The sequence below is a fragment of the Tiliqua scincoides genome, chromosome 8, assembly GCF_035046505.1.
Source record: "Tiliqua scincoides isolate rTilSci1 chromosome 8, rTilSci1.hap2, whole genome shotgun sequence".
In the NCBI taxonomy this organism is placed as follows: Eukaryota; Metazoa; Chordata; class Lepidosauria; order Squamata; family Scincidae; genus Tiliqua; species Tiliqua scincoides.
Genome location: NC_089828.1, coordinates 46,831,675 through 46,851,729, shown reverse-complemented (window position 1 = coordinate 46,851,729; position 20,055 = coordinate 46,831,675). Strand labels below are relative to the sequence as shown.

At 50.9% G+C, this 20,055-nt stretch overlaps 3 protein-coding genes across 5 annotated transcripts in view; 1 reads left to right on the top strand and 2 right to left on the bottom strand.

The window, feature by feature from the left end:
- BLTP2 (bridge-like lipid transfer protein family member 2) overlaps positions 1–10,346 on the bottom strand; it is a 39,920-nt gene extending 29,574 nt beyond the window's left edge. Inside the window, exons 1-9 of the mRNA XM_066636068.1 lie at positions 10,239–10,346; positions 8,159–8,288; positions 7,157–7,206; positions 4,353–4,512; positions 4,158–4,276; positions 2,536–2,596; positions 1,492–1,672; positions 1,020–1,146; positions 636–760 (exon numbers count right to left, since the gene is read on the bottom strand). Of these exons, the coding sequence (XP_066492165.1) occupies positions 636–760; positions 1,020–1,146; positions 1,492–1,672; positions 2,536–2,596; positions 4,158–4,276; positions 4,353–4,512; positions 7,157–7,206; positions 8,159–8,288; positions 10,239–10,309 (1,024 nt within the window). The 5' untranslated portion in view covers positions 10,310–10,346. The remainder of the gene's footprint in view (positions 1–635; positions 761–1,019; positions 1,147–1,491; positions 1,673–2,535; positions 2,597–4,157; positions 4,277–4,352; positions 4,513–7,156; positions 7,207–8,158; positions 8,289–10,238) is intronic.
- A 4,018-nt stretch (positions 10,347–14,364) lies between these two features.
- On the bottom strand, positions 14,365–16,983 carry SDF2 (stromal cell derived factor 2). The gene is made up of 3 exons (XM_066635476.1): positions 16,779–16,983; positions 15,692–15,888; positions 14,365–14,955 (listed from the first exon to the last, which is right to left on the bottom strand). Exons 1-3 carry the CDS (start codon positions 16,966–16,968, stop codon positions 14,668–14,670), a joined length of 675 nt encoding a protein of 224 aa, XP_066491573.1. The 5' UTR covers positions 16,969–16,983; the 3' UTR covers positions 14,365–14,667.
- A 720-nt stretch (positions 16,984–17,703) lies between these two features.
- The window catches only part of SUPT6H (SPT6 homolog, histone chaperone and transcription elongation factor), a 38,132-nt gene continuing 35,780 nt past the window's right edge, over positions 17,704–20,055 (top strand). For all 3 annotated transcript variants that reach the window (XM_066635690.1, XM_066635691.1, XM_066635689.1), the window contains exon 1: positions 17,704–17,796. The gene's annotated coding sequence lies outside the window, so the exon portion shown is untranslated. The remainder of the gene's footprint in view (positions 17,797–20,055) is intronic.

Below are 20,055 nucleotides of genomic sequence, written 5' to 3'. Positions count from 1 at the left end.
CCCAAATCTGAAAGGAGACCTAAGGACAATTTTCCTTGCAAGCAGGGGACACTAAGGGGCTTGTCCCTGCTGGACCGCTAGACAACCCTCCTGCCTTCTGGCTCCAAAGCAATTCAAGCCAACAGGGCCATTCTCCCATTCCTGAAGAAGAACATGGTCTGTATAGGTCCACAGTGCCTCAACCATCAGAAGTGATTGCAGGTCAACCAGAAAATGGCCAAAAATCTGGTTCTCGTGGCTTATTCAAAAGACAGTACAGAACATCGCAAATCATCACAAATTAGTATAGGTAACCATTCCAAATCCAGTTGGAAATCCTTAACAAATACTAAATTCTTTTTTCCACTAACTTGTTCTCTAACCTGGCTCAGCTGTACTTAAAGTATCAAACAAGGAATAATTCATAAACAAAAAGTTCACAACTTTAAAATGCATCAATGGACCACTTTAAAAAAAAAAGGGGGGGGTTAAGGTGCCACACACAGGGTGCTACCCTTTCATTAAGTAACAAGAAGAATCCACCTGCTAGAATACCCCAAAGGAACAGGTGGAGGGTAGAGGTATGGGGGAATATTTCCTTCTGTGGTACACCATGTACGTGGCTCTTCTCTGTCCAGGTCCAACCCCACACTTGCCTTCCAGCACAAGCTCAATGTTCATTTGGGGCAAGTCACAGGTGGGTGTGAAGCTGCGAAGGGGGATCTGCTCCCCATCACACTGGTACACAAACTGCAGGAGCTTCAAGGTCCAGGTGAGGTGCCTGCAGAGAGAGCAAAGAGACATATTTGCATAGCCAACTGAGCGCAACTGGAGCAAGCAGCAACACCTGGTGTCACCAGGACGGTAAGAAGGATGCAGAAGCTGGCCAAGGCTTGTCCTCAGCTACTTACGGAGGTTTGTCCTCAGCTACCTGCAAGTGGCAAAATGCTGGCCGAACAGCTGGGGAGATCAACACCTCCATCAGCACAAGAGAAGTCGGGCAGAGCAGGGAACAGGCAATGGTCTCAGCTCCTCATTACCTCTTTCGACTGTTCATCGACAGGACCAGGCTGGTGCTCTCCAGCTCCACCTTCACTCTGCAGGGCACATATTTCAGGCTGTCCAAACTCAGCAGGGATGGCTGCAGCTCACAAGCAGTCATCAAATCTAGAAAACAGGGGACGTGTGTATGAAACAACCCACCAACTTGTTCAGAGATCAGGACACTGGCCTGGGAGATTCCAGTATCTCTGCTGTGCCTTTGCTGCCTCTGCCCACACTGGAGCTGGAAAAAGCGACACAGGACTATTCAGGCTGCCTCTCCCTGCCTCAGAGCGCCAAAGTCCCAAAGTGTCCTTTCCAGCTGGCGGAAAGCAGGCAGGCGGACCGAGGGAGGCACCGTTTCCCACTTGTTCACTTGTCCCAAGTGGGCAGGGAAGTTGCAAAATGGCACCTCAGCTCTGGGAAGCCCAGAAGTGGCGGCTTCCAGTGGCTCTTCTGGGGATTACTGACCAGCCGCATCTTCAGCACTGCCTCCGACGCGCTGCAGAAGCTCGCTGTGGAACAACCCCTCGTGCAGCTCGGCGTGCAGGCTCCAGACCCCCATGTCCAGGCCCTGCAGCTGCCGCTTGCCCATGCTGATGTCCAGGGAAATGGTAAGTGCCAGAGACAGTTCTGCCAGGCACGCGTCATCCTGAGGGGGAAAGGGAACCATACACACACTCACGCACATGGCAACGGGAAGATAACGTGCAGCAACCACAGCCTCGCCTATTGGAAGCACAACAAGCGGGACATCCTTTGAAGGGTACCTCCTTTTCCATCCTCCCCTCTAGTACAGAGCAGAAGCCAACATAGATCCAGCAAGGTACAGTGGATAAAGTGCTGTTGGCTGAGAGAGATCTGGGTCCAAATCCCCACTCAGCCATGAAGCTCACTGAGTGATCTTGGGTCAAGTTGCTATTTTTACACCTCACCTACCTCCCAGTGCTATGTGAACACATGAAGATGCCTTAACTTGAGCCAGACTCATGGTCCATTTCGCTCTGTACTAACACAACCAGGGATTCCCAAAGTATGTGTTGCAATGCCTAGGGCATCACGGCACACTCACAGGAGTGCTGCACAATGTTCCTGGTGGCCCCTCCTACTGTTCCCCTGGGCACTGCCATTTTGTGAATTCTCATGAGATCCAAGATGGCAGTGCCCAAATGTCCTGAGATTTGGGTGCCACCAGCTTCGATTTCAAGAGATCCAAGATGGTAGCATGCAGCTGAGCCAGGAAGAAGAGGCTGTGGGGGCACTGTGACCCAGGTAAGTTTGGGAACCACTCGTCTATGCTGAAGGGCAACAGCGTTCCAGAGTTTCAGACAGGGGTTTTACCTGGAGAAGCTGCCAAAGATTGAACCTGGAACCTTCTGCTAACAGGTGCTATGTCCCTCTCCTACCACTGAGGCACAGCCTCTCCCTCAAGAGTTGTTTTGAGGACAAACTGGGGGAGATACATGGAGTGGAGAAAACCACAACTAGGATCAGACATGCAATGCCCCACCTCACCTGTTGGCTGCTCTTGAGAACTTTGCTGTTCACTTGGCTGACGGTCACTTCGCATGTCATGCTGGGAAGAGAGGAGAGAACAGGGAAGAAGAGAAATCAGGCTAAATGGGAGGGGCAGGGGGAAGAAAGGTGAGTCTGAGGCAACACATCATTCTGCAAAAAAAATTTTAATGCATTAAAATATATCCCCTTGTTGAAGAGCATGTCTGTTTAACACGCACTATTTAGGTGAAACTACTTTTGTTGGCGCTTGTGATATACAGTGTGCCAACTCAGTTCGCTTATCTCAGATCAGGAGTCAGCAACTGTTAGTCATAGAAAGGTGTCAACAGGGAAAAGGTGCCCTCGTGGAGGTGACCCCACCCACCTGGAGAGATTATTATTCTGGTGCTGCCACCTCTGGAACGTTGCATGGTGGCTGGGATCAGAATCTAAAGAAAAGGAGCTGCTGGAAAAACAACCCAGGCCACCTTCCCCCAACCTGTCATTAGACTCGCAAGCTATCTGGGGTTAAAAGAGTGAAGATGCACAGCTCTTCTCCATCCCACTCCCCAACTCGAGTAGTAAACTGTATGGGCTGGTCCAGAACAGATAATCACAGGGTAGGTCATCTCCCTCCTCCGCCAAACACTGTCTGTGTATTTAAAAATAGGGTGGGGGCCCACTTTTATGGTCTGTTCTGGATTAGCCCATAGGAAAGTGGTTCCCAAACTGGTGGGTTGCGACCCATCAGGGAACTAGAAATGGGCCATTCCCCCTTATGGGGAGAGGCCCAGGAATGGGTCTCTGATGGCGCAGCAGTAATTATGGTGCTGCAGGGACCCAGGAACCTCCCCACATACCTTGGGCATCCTGCAGCTCCTGGATGGTCCAAGAGGCTTGCAGCCCCCCCCCGTGACCCCCCCACACGGCTGCAATGAGCGCCAAACTGTTATTCGGAGCTCACTTCCTATTTGCGCAATCATAAACAGGAAGTGAGCCTTGAGAGCAGAACAGAGCTCATTGCAGCCATGCAGAGGATTGCGGAGGGGGCTGCAAGTCTCCAAGACCCTCCAGGAGGCTGCAGGACACCCCAGGTACATGGGGATGTTCCTGGGTCCCCACGGCGCCACAATCACTGTGGCTCCATCTGGACCACCACACCCCGCTCCCGCCCAGCCCGCGCAACAACCCACAGCAGTCCCAACTCCCTCGGAGGAATCTGGGAACGGCTGATCTGGGAGGTAAGAATGGGACTATACTGACCAGCTTAGGAGAGCCCAGGACCTAGAACAGCACAGAACCTGCATTTCTGACATCTCACAATAAGAACCTCACAGAGCCTGCTACAGAACAGAGATAGCAGCAGCAGGGAACAGGCAGCCCCGAGACCAAAAGTGGTTCTCCACCTCCTCCATCAGAAGCAGTTTCTGAGGATTGGGGGGGGGGGGGGCTTTGAAAGGATGCCATGGACAAAAAAAAGGCCTGAAATGAATAGTTGGAAAGTTTCTAGTTACAGCCAAGAAATTCTCAGATACAGTCCTGTGTCCCATCCCAGAGCACAGCCCCAACCAGGGATTGGCTTTCAGCCTAAGTGGCTCACAAAAATAAGTCTACAAGGTGCCACAACTGACGGTACTCACCATCGGCCATCGCAGTCCAACAGGAGCCGGGTCCTCGTGATCTGGACATGCCACAGAGATTCAGATGCTGCCACATGCAAGACCATGACATTGACCGAGTCCACGTGGACAGAGCACAGCTAAGGAGGACAGGGGATTCTAGTGAGCAAGGGCTGCAGAGCAAGAGTCCCGGCTTCCCCAGATTCCCTGCCTCACCTGGCTAAGCACCCGTAGCAGCGAGGGCCCCAGGGAGAGCACTTGGCTCTGTTCAACAGTGCTCTGTACCGGAACATCTGGGGCCTGTGGCTGCAGCCCAGGCGCCTTCTGGAGATCCACGCGTATGCGCACTTCTCCGAAGCACAGGGCCAGGTAGCTCCTGCACGGGGAACAACAGCAAAGAACAACCTGCATGATGAGAAGCATGCTGGCTTGGCACAACCCTCTTCCCGCATGCACACTCCCCCCAGGAGTCAGGGTTACCATCCAGCATTCCTGCTGCTCCCCTTTCCAGCCGCCAGCCTCAAGAAGGCAGGGAAGCCTGGACTGAAACTATAGCTATTCTTTCCTGGGACTTCAGTACTATGCACTGGGTATTTTTAAACCACATGTGGAGGAAGCCCTGAGGTTCCTTGGAACCTCATCAGAGATGCTGCAGTAAGATGATCAAGAAGGACAGACATCCCTAAAAGATGTGGTCAGGCTGGACCACTGTGCCTGATGGCCACATACAGCTGCCAGGGAATGCTGGGAATGATCGAGGGGCAACAGTGCACTCTGTGTGCCCCCAGATATGCTCCCTAGCTCATTGCACATGCAGCAGTTTTATGAGAGACACTCTAGGATTCTATAGCAGACAAGGATTCTAACTATCCTCTAGATCAGGGGTGTCCAAACTTTTTGGCAGGAGGGCCACATCGTCTCTCTGACAATGTGTCAGGGGCCGGGGGGGAAAAAAAAATTAATTTACATTTCAAATTTGAATAAATGTACATAAATTTACATGAATGAATATATTAGATGTGGAACTTATATGAAGGTCTTGTAATAGCTCAAGGCCTATAAACAGCCTTGCACAAAGCAAGGCCAGCCTTTCCTTCACTACCGCTGCTGCATCACAGACATGTAACAGCAAGCCGTGGAGGGAGCCCTCAGCCCGCAGCTCACACAAGAGATCAAACAGTCACCCTCACACTGAGAGCAGCTGTGCTGGACCAGCACAGGCTCCAACAAGTCTCCGGAAGGCCAGAGGCTCATTGGAGACTGGGGGCTCCCTGCAGGCCGGATTGGGCGTCCTCAAGGGCCGCAAGTGGCCCCCGGGGGTGGGGTTTGGGCATCCCTGCTCTAGATAGCTGTGCCTAAGGAGAAGGCTATGGCAGGAGTAGGGAGAACTGACACTGGTGGGGAGGATTGATGGCATTCCTGTCCTCCCTCACCAATTAGGACAGAACTGCCACAAAACCAGCAGTCTCTGAGAATCCTTTGGCCCAAACCCTCACACCCATGCTATGTCATTGGAAGATTCAGAGCCTTCTTATTACTTAATTGTCATTCCTGCAGATGGGCTTTAATCGTTCTCAGACATTGAGCTTGAGCTTAATGTTTCTCAACCAGTGATATGGGAACCAACAGTGGTGTCTGGTGGTACCCGATACCCACCACTTGGCAGTGAGACCAGGAATATGACACAACAAACTGTGGTAGGAGGCTCGGTTCAGCAGGCAGAGCTTCAAAGTATGCTTTTCCATGATTGAAAAGCCCTCCTGTCCACCCTGAGCCTCTAACTGTTGCATCACAACTGGCTTCCCAAGCCAAATGGTGTCATCTCCAGTTAGTTCCAGTGGTACTTCGAACAGGTGGACTGTGTGATGTGGTACAGTGGAGGACAAACATTGAGAAACACTGCTTTAGCTGATCATTTTTATTGCTTTGATTACAATGCATTTTGTGTTTTTGACCTCCTGCAAGCTGCCTTCAGGGCCTCTTGGGAGGCAAAAAGGCAATCCAGAAATAAAGGCCCAGATAAAGTGAAATAAAAATACATCAATACCTTCCACTTTTGCCTGATTAGGGACCAGAGCATGGATGAAAGTTAAAAATGGAGGAATGTCCAAGCACAGCCTTGTTTAGCTTGCAAATTTATTTTAGCTGGTGAAAAATGTACATAATTACATAACACGTGAATGTGTGAGAAACTTAAATGTACAGAAATAAAAGAAAACAAACATAAAAACATTGACAAATGTCAAGGAAGGATGGATGAAATTGGTCAAAAGAGGAAAGCACGTGCAGGAGAATATGAAATGTGGTTATAACTGAAAATGGCTGAAAGAGCAAAATGATGAAAGTCAAGTGGATGAAAGTCAAGGTATTGCTATAAATATGTACATGAAATAAATGTGTTTTTTTTCCCCCAGAGTCAGCCCATCGACTGGACTCAGTGGGGCCATCCGTTTGGGATAGCAGCAGGCTCACTTTATGGCAACGACTGTCTCCAATTAGGAAAGAGGAAGGGAGGGGGAAAGACACCTTGCTTCCTTTTTAGGGTTCCCAGGCTGCCACCAGGACAGCAACACCAATGGCCTGGCCATCACTGCTATCACTGCCAGAGACAGCCGCTGCTGTCACTTGCCAGAGTCACGTGATTGGCTAGAACAGCCAGTGAGTCCACTGTGCTGCTACCAGTAGGAGGGGGAACACCACTAAGGAACAAGAAAAGCGAGGAGGATTGGGGGAATGGCACTTTCAAGTCTAGTTCCAGGTGCCCAAAGGGCTTGGTCTTCCCCACTTTATCCTTGCAGCCACTGCAGAAAGTGCACTATCCTTTATCCTTCTCACCCCTCGATGAGATGGCACAATGGATGGCACAATGGAGACAGAAAGAAATAATTAAAAAAAAAAACAACAGGTGGGCATGGACAGCACTCCCAGAAGGCAGAACAGATGAAAATTGTTGGGCCCATGCAAAAAGAAAGACTTCTTGCTCCGGCCCCAACCCGAAACATTCACACTACAGTACTTACGGCACATTGTGGTTCAGCAGCTTACTGGAGACCCAGATACTGTCAATTTCCTAAAACAACATACACACATGTGACACCTGTGACAACAGCACATACAATCCCAGCCACCTTTTCAGCATTCCCTCTGCTTTCACTGATTCAAAGATTAAGCGTGCCACACCTGCTACCACTCCCTCCAGAGGCACAATTCAAAGACAGGCAGCATTACGTTTTCAGGAGCTAGTCCTAGGACACGGATGATCGAAGATGACTCTACTTTTAGGCACCTGAAAACCAGGTGCCTAGATTTTTCTTGCCCAGAAAAGAAGGTTCTGAGCCTGGTAACTAGCCCACCTGCCAGTATAATAATAATAACAAGAACAACAAGAACAACAAGAACAACAACTAGGTATTTATATAACACCTTTCTGGTCATCGGATTACTCCTCTGACTTTATTCAAGGCGGTTTACGTAGGCAGGCATTTCTAAATCCCTCAAGGGGATTTTTACAATCATAAAGGTTTTCTCTTTCAAGAACCAACAACATTTCAGAATGGATCTTCCTGGTTTGGTCTCACTTCCGGCCTCCAGCTCTCCCACGCAGGCTGGCAAGCAGCTCCATCTCTCACATGGAGGGCAGCCAAGACGCTTCTTGCTCACACCAAGAGCAGGTGGAATCACTCAGCTCGGCTTGTCAGTTGCTTCAAGGTCTCAGTCTCAGCCGTTCAGGGAGCTGCCGGTGTCCTCGAACCGGCGACCTTCTGTTGTTATCTTCAGGCTAACGGAGGCTCTGCCCTCTAGACCAGACCTCCTGCCCACTGTAAGTTATAAGTGGCACTGCACATGCCACTGTAAGTCATTTCTAGAACCATAAGCAGCCTGACTGGGGCAGGGAGACACCAACCTCCTTCTAAATTATAATCATTGTCCCATACAAATCACTTCTTGGCAACCAGGAACAGTAAGCGGCAATTTACAAGTGTTGCTCAAGTCAAGTCCCTCTGAACATTCCTGGTACTCACCACCGTCTGCTGCTCCTCCTGGAACTTCAGGCTAAGGTTCTGGATCCAAAAGAACCCAAAAGAGCCAATCTTCAACTCTGCCTGGAGCCTCCGGCGACACCAGTTGCTGACAAGTATGTACAGGAGCCACCTGCAACAGAGAATTCTACTCAATAGCCTCATACATAGCAAACAGCAGTTCTTCCTTTTGGGTATCCTGGTTCTTTCCAGGGGAAGGGAAGGTGTGTCTGCAATTATGTGAAACACACTTGAGGCTCTCTTTCCTCTTTGTATCCACAATTTCAGGCCCAACCTGATCTGTGCTGTATGCCAGTGGATCCTGAGGTCCATAAGCATATTGCACTGTCCACCAACATGACTGCCTCTCCGACAGGTTCCAACATGCAGGCCAGCCATTGGTGTGATGGGAGATTGGATTAGATCAGGGTGAATCTTGACAGCAGCAGCACCTGAGGGATTCAGAACCCCTGTCCCAGGCCTGACACGACCCCTTCGTCCTAGTAGCAAAAGAGCTGGTGTAGGTATGAGCAGGCCCCCAGCAGACCACACAGAGGCCGGAGAGGCAAGTAAAAGTTTTCTTTTACGTACCTACACTGCTGGGCTTGGTTGCCAGGTGACCGCCAGGATGCAGCCAAGACTTCAGTGGCCCTGTACCCTCCAGGCCAGCTGAAGATGGGACTGGGCTGTTAATCCTTCTAGCAAGAGCTTCCTTCACCTCAAGCCCCAAGTCAGCCTTCACAACACTGCTTAGAGCAGCGGTGTCAAATATAAGGCCTGATGGCCAAAGCAGTTTATCTTGCCCCGGTGATAACTGGGCTCTCTTATATCATGGAAATATGAACAAGCTTTGCACGTTTTCTCTTCTGTCATTTGCAGGTAATGAGTTTCTACATGAGAACAAAGTGCTTATTTCTGGCCATCATCTGCTTAATGATGTCACTTCCTGCTTCCTGCTTCAAGATGTCACTTCCGGCCCCCCACAGACACCATGAATGCTAACTTCGGCCCTATGCATGAAATAAGTTTGACACCCCTGGCTTAGAAGGTGCTGCAACTGAAACTAGCCTGGCCTGGATCCAGTACCCTGAAGATCTTCACAGTGCCAGAATAAGGATGATGAGGATTACGATAAGACAATAATTACAATAACAGTAAACTGCAACAATACCATAATTTACTTAATGATAAAGCACACTGTACACACATTCACAAGCACTCTTGTCAAAATTGCTAGTTGCACAGTCCAAGACTGAGTTGTAACATCCAAACAGGTTCTAAGAAAGAGCCACATCACAGCAAAAGGCCCAATTTGGGGGGGACAGACCAGAACTGAACTGGATAGCCCTTGTATGGTGCAATGGGTTCATGCCACATTGGAGAGAGCATCAGGTCCTGAAAAGGGGGCAAGGAAGGGGAAAGAACAAGTTGTGGCACACAGAGGACTCGAACGTAGCAATGTGCCACTTATGAGAAGGGGAGCAGGATGGGGCAGTGCCAAGCAAGGAGGAATGCGGAGGGCAAAGGCAACATCAGCCTCAGGCAGGAATGTGCAGTGGGTGGGTAGGCAGGGGAGGCGCACCAGAGTCCTTCAAAAAGCACCACTGATGCGCAAGGCATGCAACCACACACATCCCATGCGCTCCGCTGCACGAGGCGCACAAATGCGCACACCCCAGGAGCTCCGCTGCGTGAGGCGCGCAACCATGCACAACCCATGCGCTCTGCTGCAGGAGGTGCGCAACCACGCACAACCCATGCACTCTGAGCATGGGTTGTGAGTGCTTGTGCGCTTCACATGGCAATGGTGCTGTTTGAAGGACTCCCACCATACATCCCTGGCCTCAGGCAGGAGCAAGTGTGGGCAACACTGCCCACCACGCAGGCACTCGGGGTGGGCAGCAGCACAAACAAGACAGGTGCCTGGAAGACCGCTGGGGGAAGGGCAGGAAAGGGCTCCCCGCAGCCTCAAGTGGCCAGGAGTTCCACGGGCACCCAGAGCCCAGGTGTGCCGATGTGCCTGTGGCTGGCAGGCAGGAAGGGGCCCTGAGCCCGTGACGCCCTCGCCCTCCGGCCCGCTCACCTTCCCAGGCACAGGCCGCCCAGCAGGGCCAGCAGCGCCGCCAGCAGGGCGCCCAGCAGCGGCACCGCCATGGAGGGGGCTGCCGGGCGGAGCAGGGTCCTCCAAACGCCCGTCACCGGCAGCGCCTGGGAAGGAGCTGCCAAGCGCGCGCACGCGCACGGGGGCGGAGACTGAGGAGGCGAGCGCGCGCGCCCGCCCGTGCGAGCCTGTCATAGGCTGGCGAAGGGAAGGGGGCGCGGCCAAAGCTGGGAAAGCCCCGCCCCCTTAAAGCTGTCCAGCTGCACTGGGGGAAATTTTGGGTTTCAGCTGACAAGCTTCGCTTCTTTCCAGCGAGCTCTCCGTTGAGGCTGCAAGGCTGTCTGTACTTACCTGGGAGTAAGCTCCACTGACTATAATGGGAGTTATGAGTAGGCACCCATAGGATTGATTGGGCTCTCAGGCTATGATCCTATCCATACTTACGTAGGAGTAAGCCCCATTGACTATAATGGGACTTACCACTAAGTAGACATGCATAGGCTTGGGCTCTCAGGCTGCAATCCTATTCACACTTACCTGGGAGGAAGCCCTATTGACTATCATGAGACTTACTTCTGTGTCGACGTGCATAGGACTGGACTCTCTTTGTATTGCATTTGTACCTGTGTTTTGTATTGTATTGTGCATTTTAGAGAGGGGCTGGCCAGGAAAGAATTTGGTTTCTTGACCTACTCAGCGTGACTCACCAATCATAGAAACAACACAGGCACTTGGAAACATCTTGCTTGCTGTGCTACCCCCTTACCTGGTGATGTGCCAGCCTCCATTCCTCTGATACTCTAGCTTAGCACGTGTCGCAAACTTAGGGGGGTTTGGGGTGGTCAGAGTTCTTGGTTCTCAAACCCTAAAGCCCTCAAGGCCCCCCTGTCCAGTAGTACTGCCACCACCTTGTATGTGCCAGTGCCTCAGTCCAGGGACACTGAGACCCTCTAGGCTTAACTCTATCCCTCGCAGGCACTGAGCTTTTTCTCCAATTAAAGCTCCAGTCCTCAAGTTACTAGACCTCAATGAGCACTTGGTAGCTTGCTGGCTAGGCAGGATTCTGAACCTTTGTCCCCAACAGGCAATGAAACAACTTAGTAAAAGAGATTTTAGTTTATTAAGTACATAAGGTTACATAAAGTTACAGTAAGGCAGCAAATGCTAGAGGCATAAACATCTAGGAAACATATCAGCAATAAAATAATAAAGCTAGCTGGCTATCTCTATTAATCTCTATCTCTATCTCTCACCTGGGTTTTGTAGATCTTTTAGCTCCAGGCTACCTGTGAGGCCAGATGCTCATGTTGGACAATGGAGCTCAAAACTCGTCCAGGATGTTGCTCCCAGAAACTCTGTCCAAGAAAGAACCCCTTGGGCACTCATTCTTATACTTCCTATGCTAATAGTGCTGAGGTGACTTCATACTTATTTAGACTGTCCAATCAGAAACTTTTGAGGACACAACCCCTCCCAACTGGAGATCCATAGCTGCATTGCTAGCCCTCTTAGTTCTTACCCCTCCCAACTGGAGATCCATAGCTGCATGGCTAGCCCTCCTAGTTCTTACCCCTCCCAACTGGAGATCCATAGCTGCATTGCTAGCCCTCCTAGTTCTTACCCCTCCCAACTGGAGATCCAAAGCTGCATTGCTAGCCCTCTTAGTTCTTACCCCTCCCAACTGGAGTTCCATAGCTGCATTGCTAGCCCTCTTAGTTCTTACCCCTCCCAACTGGAGATCCATAGCTGCATTCCATTCCGCTTGATCAGGCACCCCTCAGTCCACTAAGATTAACATCCAATGGGTTGTAATTCTTGTTGTCTGTCTTTTCTGGCCAGCAAAGGAGAGACAGCAATCTTTTTGTTTGTTTACTCACATTCTTGCAGCTAGGAACTGCTAGCCATTTCTCCATTACTGACTTAGTTTGGTTCAGGCTTCACATACTAACCTAGGCCTAAACTGTACATATTCATGACAGCACGCTCTTCTCCTCTTCATTTTTCAATTCAGGGAGTGAGTCGAGTATCAACATAGGTGAGGTGGATAGAAGTGGACACCCCCACTAGTCAGCTGCCTGAGGCAACAACTTCAGTTGGCCTCACAGTCTGGGTGGCCCCATCCCAGTGAGATATACACCAAGATATATAAGAAAACTAAAGCTTCTCCACCAAACAGCCTTTAGGGGAAAAATCACAGCTACCATTCATTTCTATAGGAAATCTGTCCCAATCCCTGGTTTGCTACAACTGGGGTAGGATGACAAACCTAGCCAAGTTTTAAGCGCAGAACTGCTTCCCTCCAAACCCAACTCCCTCCCTTCCAGTCTTGAAAAAACTGAGAAAGACTTCTGTGACAGTGGCTATTCAGAAGTTAAAAGGTAAGTACTGAGGGCTCTCTTTGCTATAGGTAGAGGTGTTTGTCTCCAGTAAGACAGGGTTACAGCCCAAGTCTTACTGAACACAGTGGGCTTACTTCTGTGTAAAATAAATAACACCATTTTCAAACATCTTTAGCTATGGGGGAATAAAACAGATTTTTTTAAAACTGTCTAAATAAGGAAGTAAAACCACCACCCAATGGCCACGGATCACCCTTTGTTTCCAAACGCGGGACATAGAAGACCATTCAATTAGGATGGATTTTCCCACTGAAATTATATACAAATACTGTATAGTAAAATACATTCAGTTAGAACCCCTCAATAAATCAAACAGATGGAGCATTCTGTTTTGTTATCGATCCATGCACTACATTTTTATCCCACAAGGATAAAGTTGCTCAGGCTGGTGTACATGTTGATCCCCGATTTAAACCCCTCACACCAATCTTGTAAAGAAAGTTTAGCTAAGATGCTAAAGATTTAAACCCAGTTCTGGCGTACTATCATGCCTTGCCTACTTCGCCATGCTGTTATTTAATGGCAGAGATGTTTTTCCCCATCTTTTGTTTGAATCTTACACAGTGCTTCTGAGCAAGTTGCAATTCAAATCCTTTGGTTGTTTTTTTTAAGTTTTCTTCCCTGCAACAGAAACAGCCTCTGCATATGCCTTGAACAGTGCGAGCTGTAGGAGCTAGAACCTCTTTTTGCCCTGGTTTAAACTCAGTGAGACTGACTTCTGAGTAAACATGCATAAAACAGTGCTGATTGCCTTAGCCTTTTGTGCAGATTGAGGGATGGGATCTACTGTATTTGGGGAACCCGTGATGCAAATGCCCTTTCCAGGATGTTATAATAGGCTCTCAGTCCAAAGTGAGTGCCAGTAATACCATCAGCCATTACACCAATACCCTCACTGCTCTCCCACATTTTAAAGTCCTGAACGTCCATTCTCACACAGCCAAGCTGGCCCAAACTGCAGACTCCAAAATCACAACAGCGTTTTATTTTGGCATTTCAAACATAATTTAAAAGGCCAACTGGGAGGGTGATGTACAACAAATATCAAAGGAATGGGCCCAAGAGCAGGAAAGGCAAGAGGACTGAAAAGGAAAGTTGGGGTTGCCACTCACCAACTCTAGGGCTACATTTGATGGTTGACTTGTTAACACAGCCTCAGGGAAGAGTTACAGCTGAATAGGGCTGTTAGAGGAAAGGCAGCAGGGGCCCAAAAGGAGGTGATAAAGGCAGCATAAGTCTGTCTTGTGAGATCAAGGGAAGAAGCAGGAGTAAAAGAAAATAAATAGGCAACAGTCAGCAGAGACAACCACTCACTCTGCTCCTGTTTGGCAATATTTTCATACACATTCCTACGAGGCAGGCATCTTGGTTGTATGGAAGTGGCTTTTGCTCACCGATGAACTACCAGTACCAGCTGACATACATGTGCAAGGATTTCCAGGTTGAAAGGTACAACTTGTACCGAAGGCCTCCTTCCTTGACATCAAGCAGCTTTGCTGGGATCTTATATAGTCAGGGGCTTCACCTGGTATAGTTTACTCAAGCCTCTCATGCTTAGTGGAAGAAGCTATATGATCTTAACCGTGACGTGGTGGAACATCTAATTAAGAATTTTTTAAAAACTAGGCTTTATTTGATAATCTACAATAGAATAGCCATCTATAGGAAACGAGAAGCAGAGGGAAAAAAACTTGAATACCCGCCGCATGTGTTTGGATGGCCTGCATTTATTTATGACTGATTCCTAGGCACACATGTGCTTGAATATCAGCAATAGGTGTGCAGAGAAGGGCAGAGACAAGAGGAAAACACTGTTGTAGATGGCAACACAGGGAGTGTCAGAGAACTTTCTTCCTAGTTACAGGACAATGTTTTAGCACCTCTGCAGGGTCCTGCTGATGAAGATAGTCTTAGTCATCCAAGAAACAACTTGGGAGCTCAGATGGACTTGGGGGGGGGGGAAAGTACATGAAACACCAAACCGCTGAATCAGGACATAGCTCCTTCTGCTGTCATAGCTCAGCATGATATGCCTCCATCTTCAGCACCTCCAAGGGTTTCATAAAAATTCCCTCCATCACCTTCCAGTAGCTGTCCTGACTGGAGTAAGACATGCCATGCACTTCCCTTTGACCATGAATAGGCCTCCCATACTGCTCTCCAGTCACTGAAAGGAGCATATCAGTTGAAGAGTGCTTAAACCGCACTTCACTTCCCCGATCCCAGTATGTACCACTACACAGGACAATCCAATCATCCAGGAAGTCCCCTTCACCATCTTCTCCAAAAGCGCTGACCTCCTGAAACAAAAACAAGAGAGAACAATGTCAAACTAAGACATATATACACTCCCCACAAAACCCTCAAAGAGAACGACCATTGTGATGAGAGCAATGGAGAACCACTGGCTGGAGTGCGAGGAGGAGTTTTGCAATACAGAGAGCATCAGCCAAGAGTTTAACTAGGGAGGAACCATAAGAGCCACAGAGCACATACTGTTCATGCTGAGTCCCAGGTTCAATGCACTGAGTCTCCAAGTAGGGTTGAGAAATATCCATCAGAAACCCTGGAAGCTCCTGATTCAGTTAGTGTTGACAATACTGAGCTGGAAGACCCAACTTGATATAAGGCACTTTCCAATGTGACTTAAGAATGCCTTTTTGCATGAGGATGAAGGAGCAAGTGGAACCATCCAGTGTATGGCAGAAGAACAATTGGGGAGTTCTTGCCACAGTGTTCAAAGTGTAGAGATACATAAGCAACAACTCTCCCTTCCATTGCTGACACGGAAGGTTCAGCAAATGACTTGGGGAAGGGGAAGAGAAGAAGAGGCAGAAAGCTAGGGTTAGAAGTTCTAAGAGGCCACCAAGTTTAACTCCTGTAAGGAAAGGACCAGACACCCCCTGCCCACAGTATTCCAGACAGGTGCCTGCATAGAAGACTTCCAGGGGAGCAGACTATCCCAAGAAGCTTTAGTCAAATTGCAAAGTAGCAGTGGCTTCAAAATCAGACGCCCTCTAGTTCATCTAACTTCACCTGGTTGCCTGAGAGGGGTGATGTGAAGTGATGACTATGCAAGTTGCGGCCTGTGTTGATGTGGGTCAGCCTGATCATCTGTCCACACTTCACAGGGGTGCCCCTTTCACACACTGTGGACATTCTGCCCCGAATTCGCCAGTAACTATTGCTGTCGTCTACGGCTGTGACTCCTGTCACCGACTGTTGCCCACTCCCTGTGCCAGAAAGGAAAACAGAGGTTAGTTTGACCCTGCTAACAGAATCTGTTTGCTCAAAGCAAACTCTGCTCAAAGACTGCAGGTGCTGTTCAGGCTTACCCATATCAACTCATACCACTAGTTGAATAGCACTGCTCTATAGGACTGTCCCATTGGCCAGAGGGGAGGGTGGGAGAAGGGGCTGCTGCTGAAGAAGTTGACAGGTGCGGCTGCCCCTCTTCTTCCCCTCCTTCATCCCCATTGGTGAATGGAAGCAGGACATGGTAACAGCTCTTCCTCCTATTCTCAGCCACCACCAGAGAGCTACCACCTACCATGGCCCAGCAGGGGAGGGGTGGTTGTAGGGCCCAGTATAGGGCTTTGCTACAGCATCCAATCTGCAGGAAAAAAGAGGGGAACCCCAAAGCGCCAAAAACACTTTATCTACAAAAACATTCTCAATTTACCTAACGCATTTTGAGCAAGCTTGCCTTCAGAAGCAAGCTGAGATCAAAATGCAACAAATTTCCAGTCACAGTGCAAGTTGCTAAACTTGATGTGGAATTTAGAGAGGACAAGATGTGTAAAGTTACATATGAAGAGCCCCGCTGGATCACTTTCCACTGAGAGCCCAACCCTCTGCCTGCCTACTCAGAAGTAAGACCCATGATAGTCAGTGGGGCTTCCTCCCAGGAAAGTGCGGGCAGGACTGCAGCCTGCGAGCGCCAAACTCTGCCTGCCTCCTCAGGGCAAGACCCATTTCAGTGAACGGGGCTCTCTCCCAGGCAAGTGAGGGGAGGACCGGCTGCCGGGAACGCAGCGCACGCCGAGACAGCCGCCCATGACTGGGGAGGGCGCCCCGAGCCTCCGCGCGCACCGCCCCGCCCCGCCTCTCCCAGAGCCGCTACCGGAGCCGTAGCGGACGTCGTGCGAGTGGAGGCGGACGCCGTGCCGCGGGTTGAGCAGCTTCACCACCGAGCCGCACGTCACCGCGCCGGGCTCGTCCTCGCTGGCCGCCGCCGCAGCCGCCAAGCCGAGCAGCAGAGCCGCCAGCACGCGGCCCCCCGCGGCCGCCGCGGCCGCCGCCGCCGCCGCCATCGTCCACTGAGGAAGCCCACCGGAAGCGGGCCGCAGAACCACCATAGACACCGCCAAAGGTAGAGTGACGCGCAGTCCCCAACTTCCTGTGAAACATGTGGATGGGAAGAGGAAGCAGGGGGCGGGGCCTAGCTGTTTCTGAGTGCTGTGACTGGGCGGGCGCAATGTTGTTGATAGGTTCCTGTCTTTGCGCTTCAAGCACCGGAACCGGAAATGAAGGCGAGAAACGGGCGGACCCCGGGTATATCAGGCCTCGCTTCAGTCAGATCTCTCCGTTCTTCGGTTCACAAGTATAAACATACACACAGGAACCGGAAGGCAGGACAAAAGGGCGGAGCCTACGTGTCTGTCCGTCCTTTAGATAGGCTTCTGTCACAAGCATAGACACATATACCCGAAATGGGGGTGAAAAGGGGACCGGAAGTGACGAAATAGGGGCGGAGCCTGTGCCTATTAATCCTGTGATTGGGCACGTCCCTCAGTTCTTTAGGTAGAATTCTGTCCCAAGCATAAACATACACGGAACAGGAAGTGGGGGCGAGAAGGGAACCGGAAATGAGGGAGAAGGGGCGGATCCTAGGTGTCTATCAGTCCTGTGATTGGGCAGGTCCCTCAGTTCTTCTATTCCCCCGAAAGTGGGGGCAGAGGGGAACCGGAAGTGGGGGCCAGACGCCGCTCTGCCCCTGCGACTCGTTCCCCGCTATTTTGCTCCTCCTCCCCTCCCCCACCGCAGTGCCTGACGGAAGCGAGGCCTCCATTTTACCTCAGAGACCGGAGCGGAGGGAGGAAGGAGGGAAGGTGAGGCGCGGGCGGAGCCCCGGCGCTGAGGTGAGGCCCGGTCCCTGGGTGAGGGCCCGGCTTGGCTGGGGCCTGGTCGTCGCCTCTCCCCTGGCCCCAGGGGGCGAGCTGGGTCTCGGTGCCCAGGAGTGGGAGGCAGGGAGGGCCAAGCAGAGAAGGCGATTGTGGGTGGGGAAGGCCGCCCAGGCCCAGTCGCAGTCCCTGGCCCTGCTGGAAGGGGGGATGCCTCAGGCAGGAGGCCGAAGGGGGCCGCAGGGAGGGGCTGAAAAAAACCCCCGCCTCCTGCCCAACCTCGTCCTTCTCCCTTCAGCACTGCATCCTCCCTTGTCAGGGTGCGGCCCTCGCTGGGAGCCCTGCGTGGCATCCCCCCACCCCCATTACTTCCACCAAGCAGTGGGGGTCGTGGAACAGGGGCAGGTGGAGCTGGCTGGCAGTGGGGGCAGCGTTGGGGCTCAAGTCCTGTGGCAGGGAGTTCCACAGACCCATCACACGCTGGCTGAAGAAATACTCCCACCTCAGGCAGCTGGTGTGGTGGCATAGCTGGAGGAGGGTGGAGCAGCTGCTCTGGCAGGGAACAGGCAAGCGGTCCCTCCCTTTGGAGCCATTCCTGGCTGGGGGAGCAAAACGGAGCCATACGGGAATGGCTCCGAAGGGGGGGCCGCTTGCCCCCCCAGACTGGGTGCTTCACCTCCTCCAGCTACACCACCAGGCTGTGGTTCTTCCTCCTAAAATGTGTTGGTCTCCTGCCCTCTTCCAAGGGGGACAAAACTGCAGCCACGTTCCTGCTCTCCATCCCCCCCCCCAGTTTTATCCTCACTCCAACCTTGCCAGTTGGGCTGCCAGACAGCAGCCCTAGGTCAGCCAGGGGCAGCTGGTGGCTACACTCTCAGGGTGACCAGATGTCCTCTTTTTCCTCTTTGTTTAGCCTCACGTCCAAGAAAAGAGCATCAGTGCCCTCCTTTTCCCTGTGTGCATTTTTCTTAGGTGTCCTATGTTTTGGAAGTCTTGTCTTCTGCGTTTATGACAACTGGTCACCCTGGTCAGGAGGCAGGAATGCCTGGATTCCTCTCCTGGGCTCTGGGTGGGGATTGAGGGCCACATAATCCACTCTCTTCTCCTCCTCCCATTTGCATTCTCCTCCCACCCCTGCTTCCATGGGGCCTCCCCCACACCCAGGCTTCCATTCTTTGCCCTCCCCTTCTCTAAATGGAAACCAAAGTGGGGGGGGGGAGATCATTGGCTGGCTTCTATCTGCTTACTTGTTATGGTTTTATTTGTCTGTATGTGTCCATTGGGAGGCAGGAATCCTGTCTATCCAGTTGATAAAAGAAAAAAAGGCAGAGTTGGTTTTTTTGGGCAAACTGGTAGCCCTGTTTCTAAAACAGCTCAATCACCAGAGACAGAAGGAGTGGCCAGATTTTTGTCAGGAGAACAGAGTGATCCCAAAAGTTGAGCATCTGTGGCTTATTATGCTGTTGAAAATAACCCTGCAAGCCATGCATTCCCCCATCATTTCTCAATCCTCCTACCCCACTAATTTCTTAAGGAGTGCCTGGGTTCCTTTCCTGAGCTCTTGAGTATTGCCACAGAATCCACTCTCTCCTGCACACCCCACCCCTTCACAACCAGGCTTCCATGCTTTGCCCTCACCACCTCTAAATGGAGACCAAAGCAGGGGGAGATCATTGGTTTGCCCGTTTGTTTGTTATGGCTTAACATGTGTGGCTCTGTGTGAACATAAGAACATAAGAACAGCCCCACTGGATCAGGCCATAGGCCCATCTAGTCCAGCTTCCTGTATCTCACAGCGGCCCACCAAATGCCCCAGGGAGCACACCAGATAACAAGAGACCTCGTCCTGGTGCTCTCCCCTACATCTGGCATTCTGACTTAACCCATTCCTAAAATCAGGAGGTTGCGCATACACATCATGGCTTGTACCCCATAATGGATTTTTCCTCCAGAAACTCGTCCAATCCCCTTTTAAAGGCGTCTAGGCTAGACGCCAGCACCACATCCTGTGGCAAGGAGTTCCACAGACCGACCACGCGCTGAGTAAAGAAATATTTTCTTTTGTCTGTCCTAACCCGCCCAACACTCAATTTTAGTGGATGTCCCCTGGTTCTGGTATTATGTGAGAGTGTAAAGAGCATCTCCCTATCCACTCTGTCCATCCCCTGCATAATTTTGTATGTCTCAATCATGTCCCCCCTCAAGCGTCTCTTTTCTAGGCTGAAGAGGCCCAAACGCCGTAGCCTTTCCTCATAAGGAAGGTGCCCCAGCCCCGTA

What these genes read in the sequence shown, in the direction of transcription:
- SDF2 (XM_066635476.1), bottom strand. Translation starts at nt 16,968, where the DNA reads ATGGCGGCGGCGGCGGCGGCCGCGGCGGCCGCGGGGGGCCGCGTGCTG. An exon ending in CGACGTCCGCTACGGCTCCG is followed by an intron (nt 15,889 to 16,778) that starts GTAGCGGCTCTG and finishes TTTCTGGCACAG; the next exon opens with GGAGTGGGCAACAGTCGGTG. An exon ending in CACCCCTCTCAGGCAACCAG is followed by an intron (nt 14,956 to 15,691) that starts GTGAAGTTAGAT and finishes TTTTTGTTTCAG; the next exon opens with GAGGTCAGCGCTTTTGGAGA.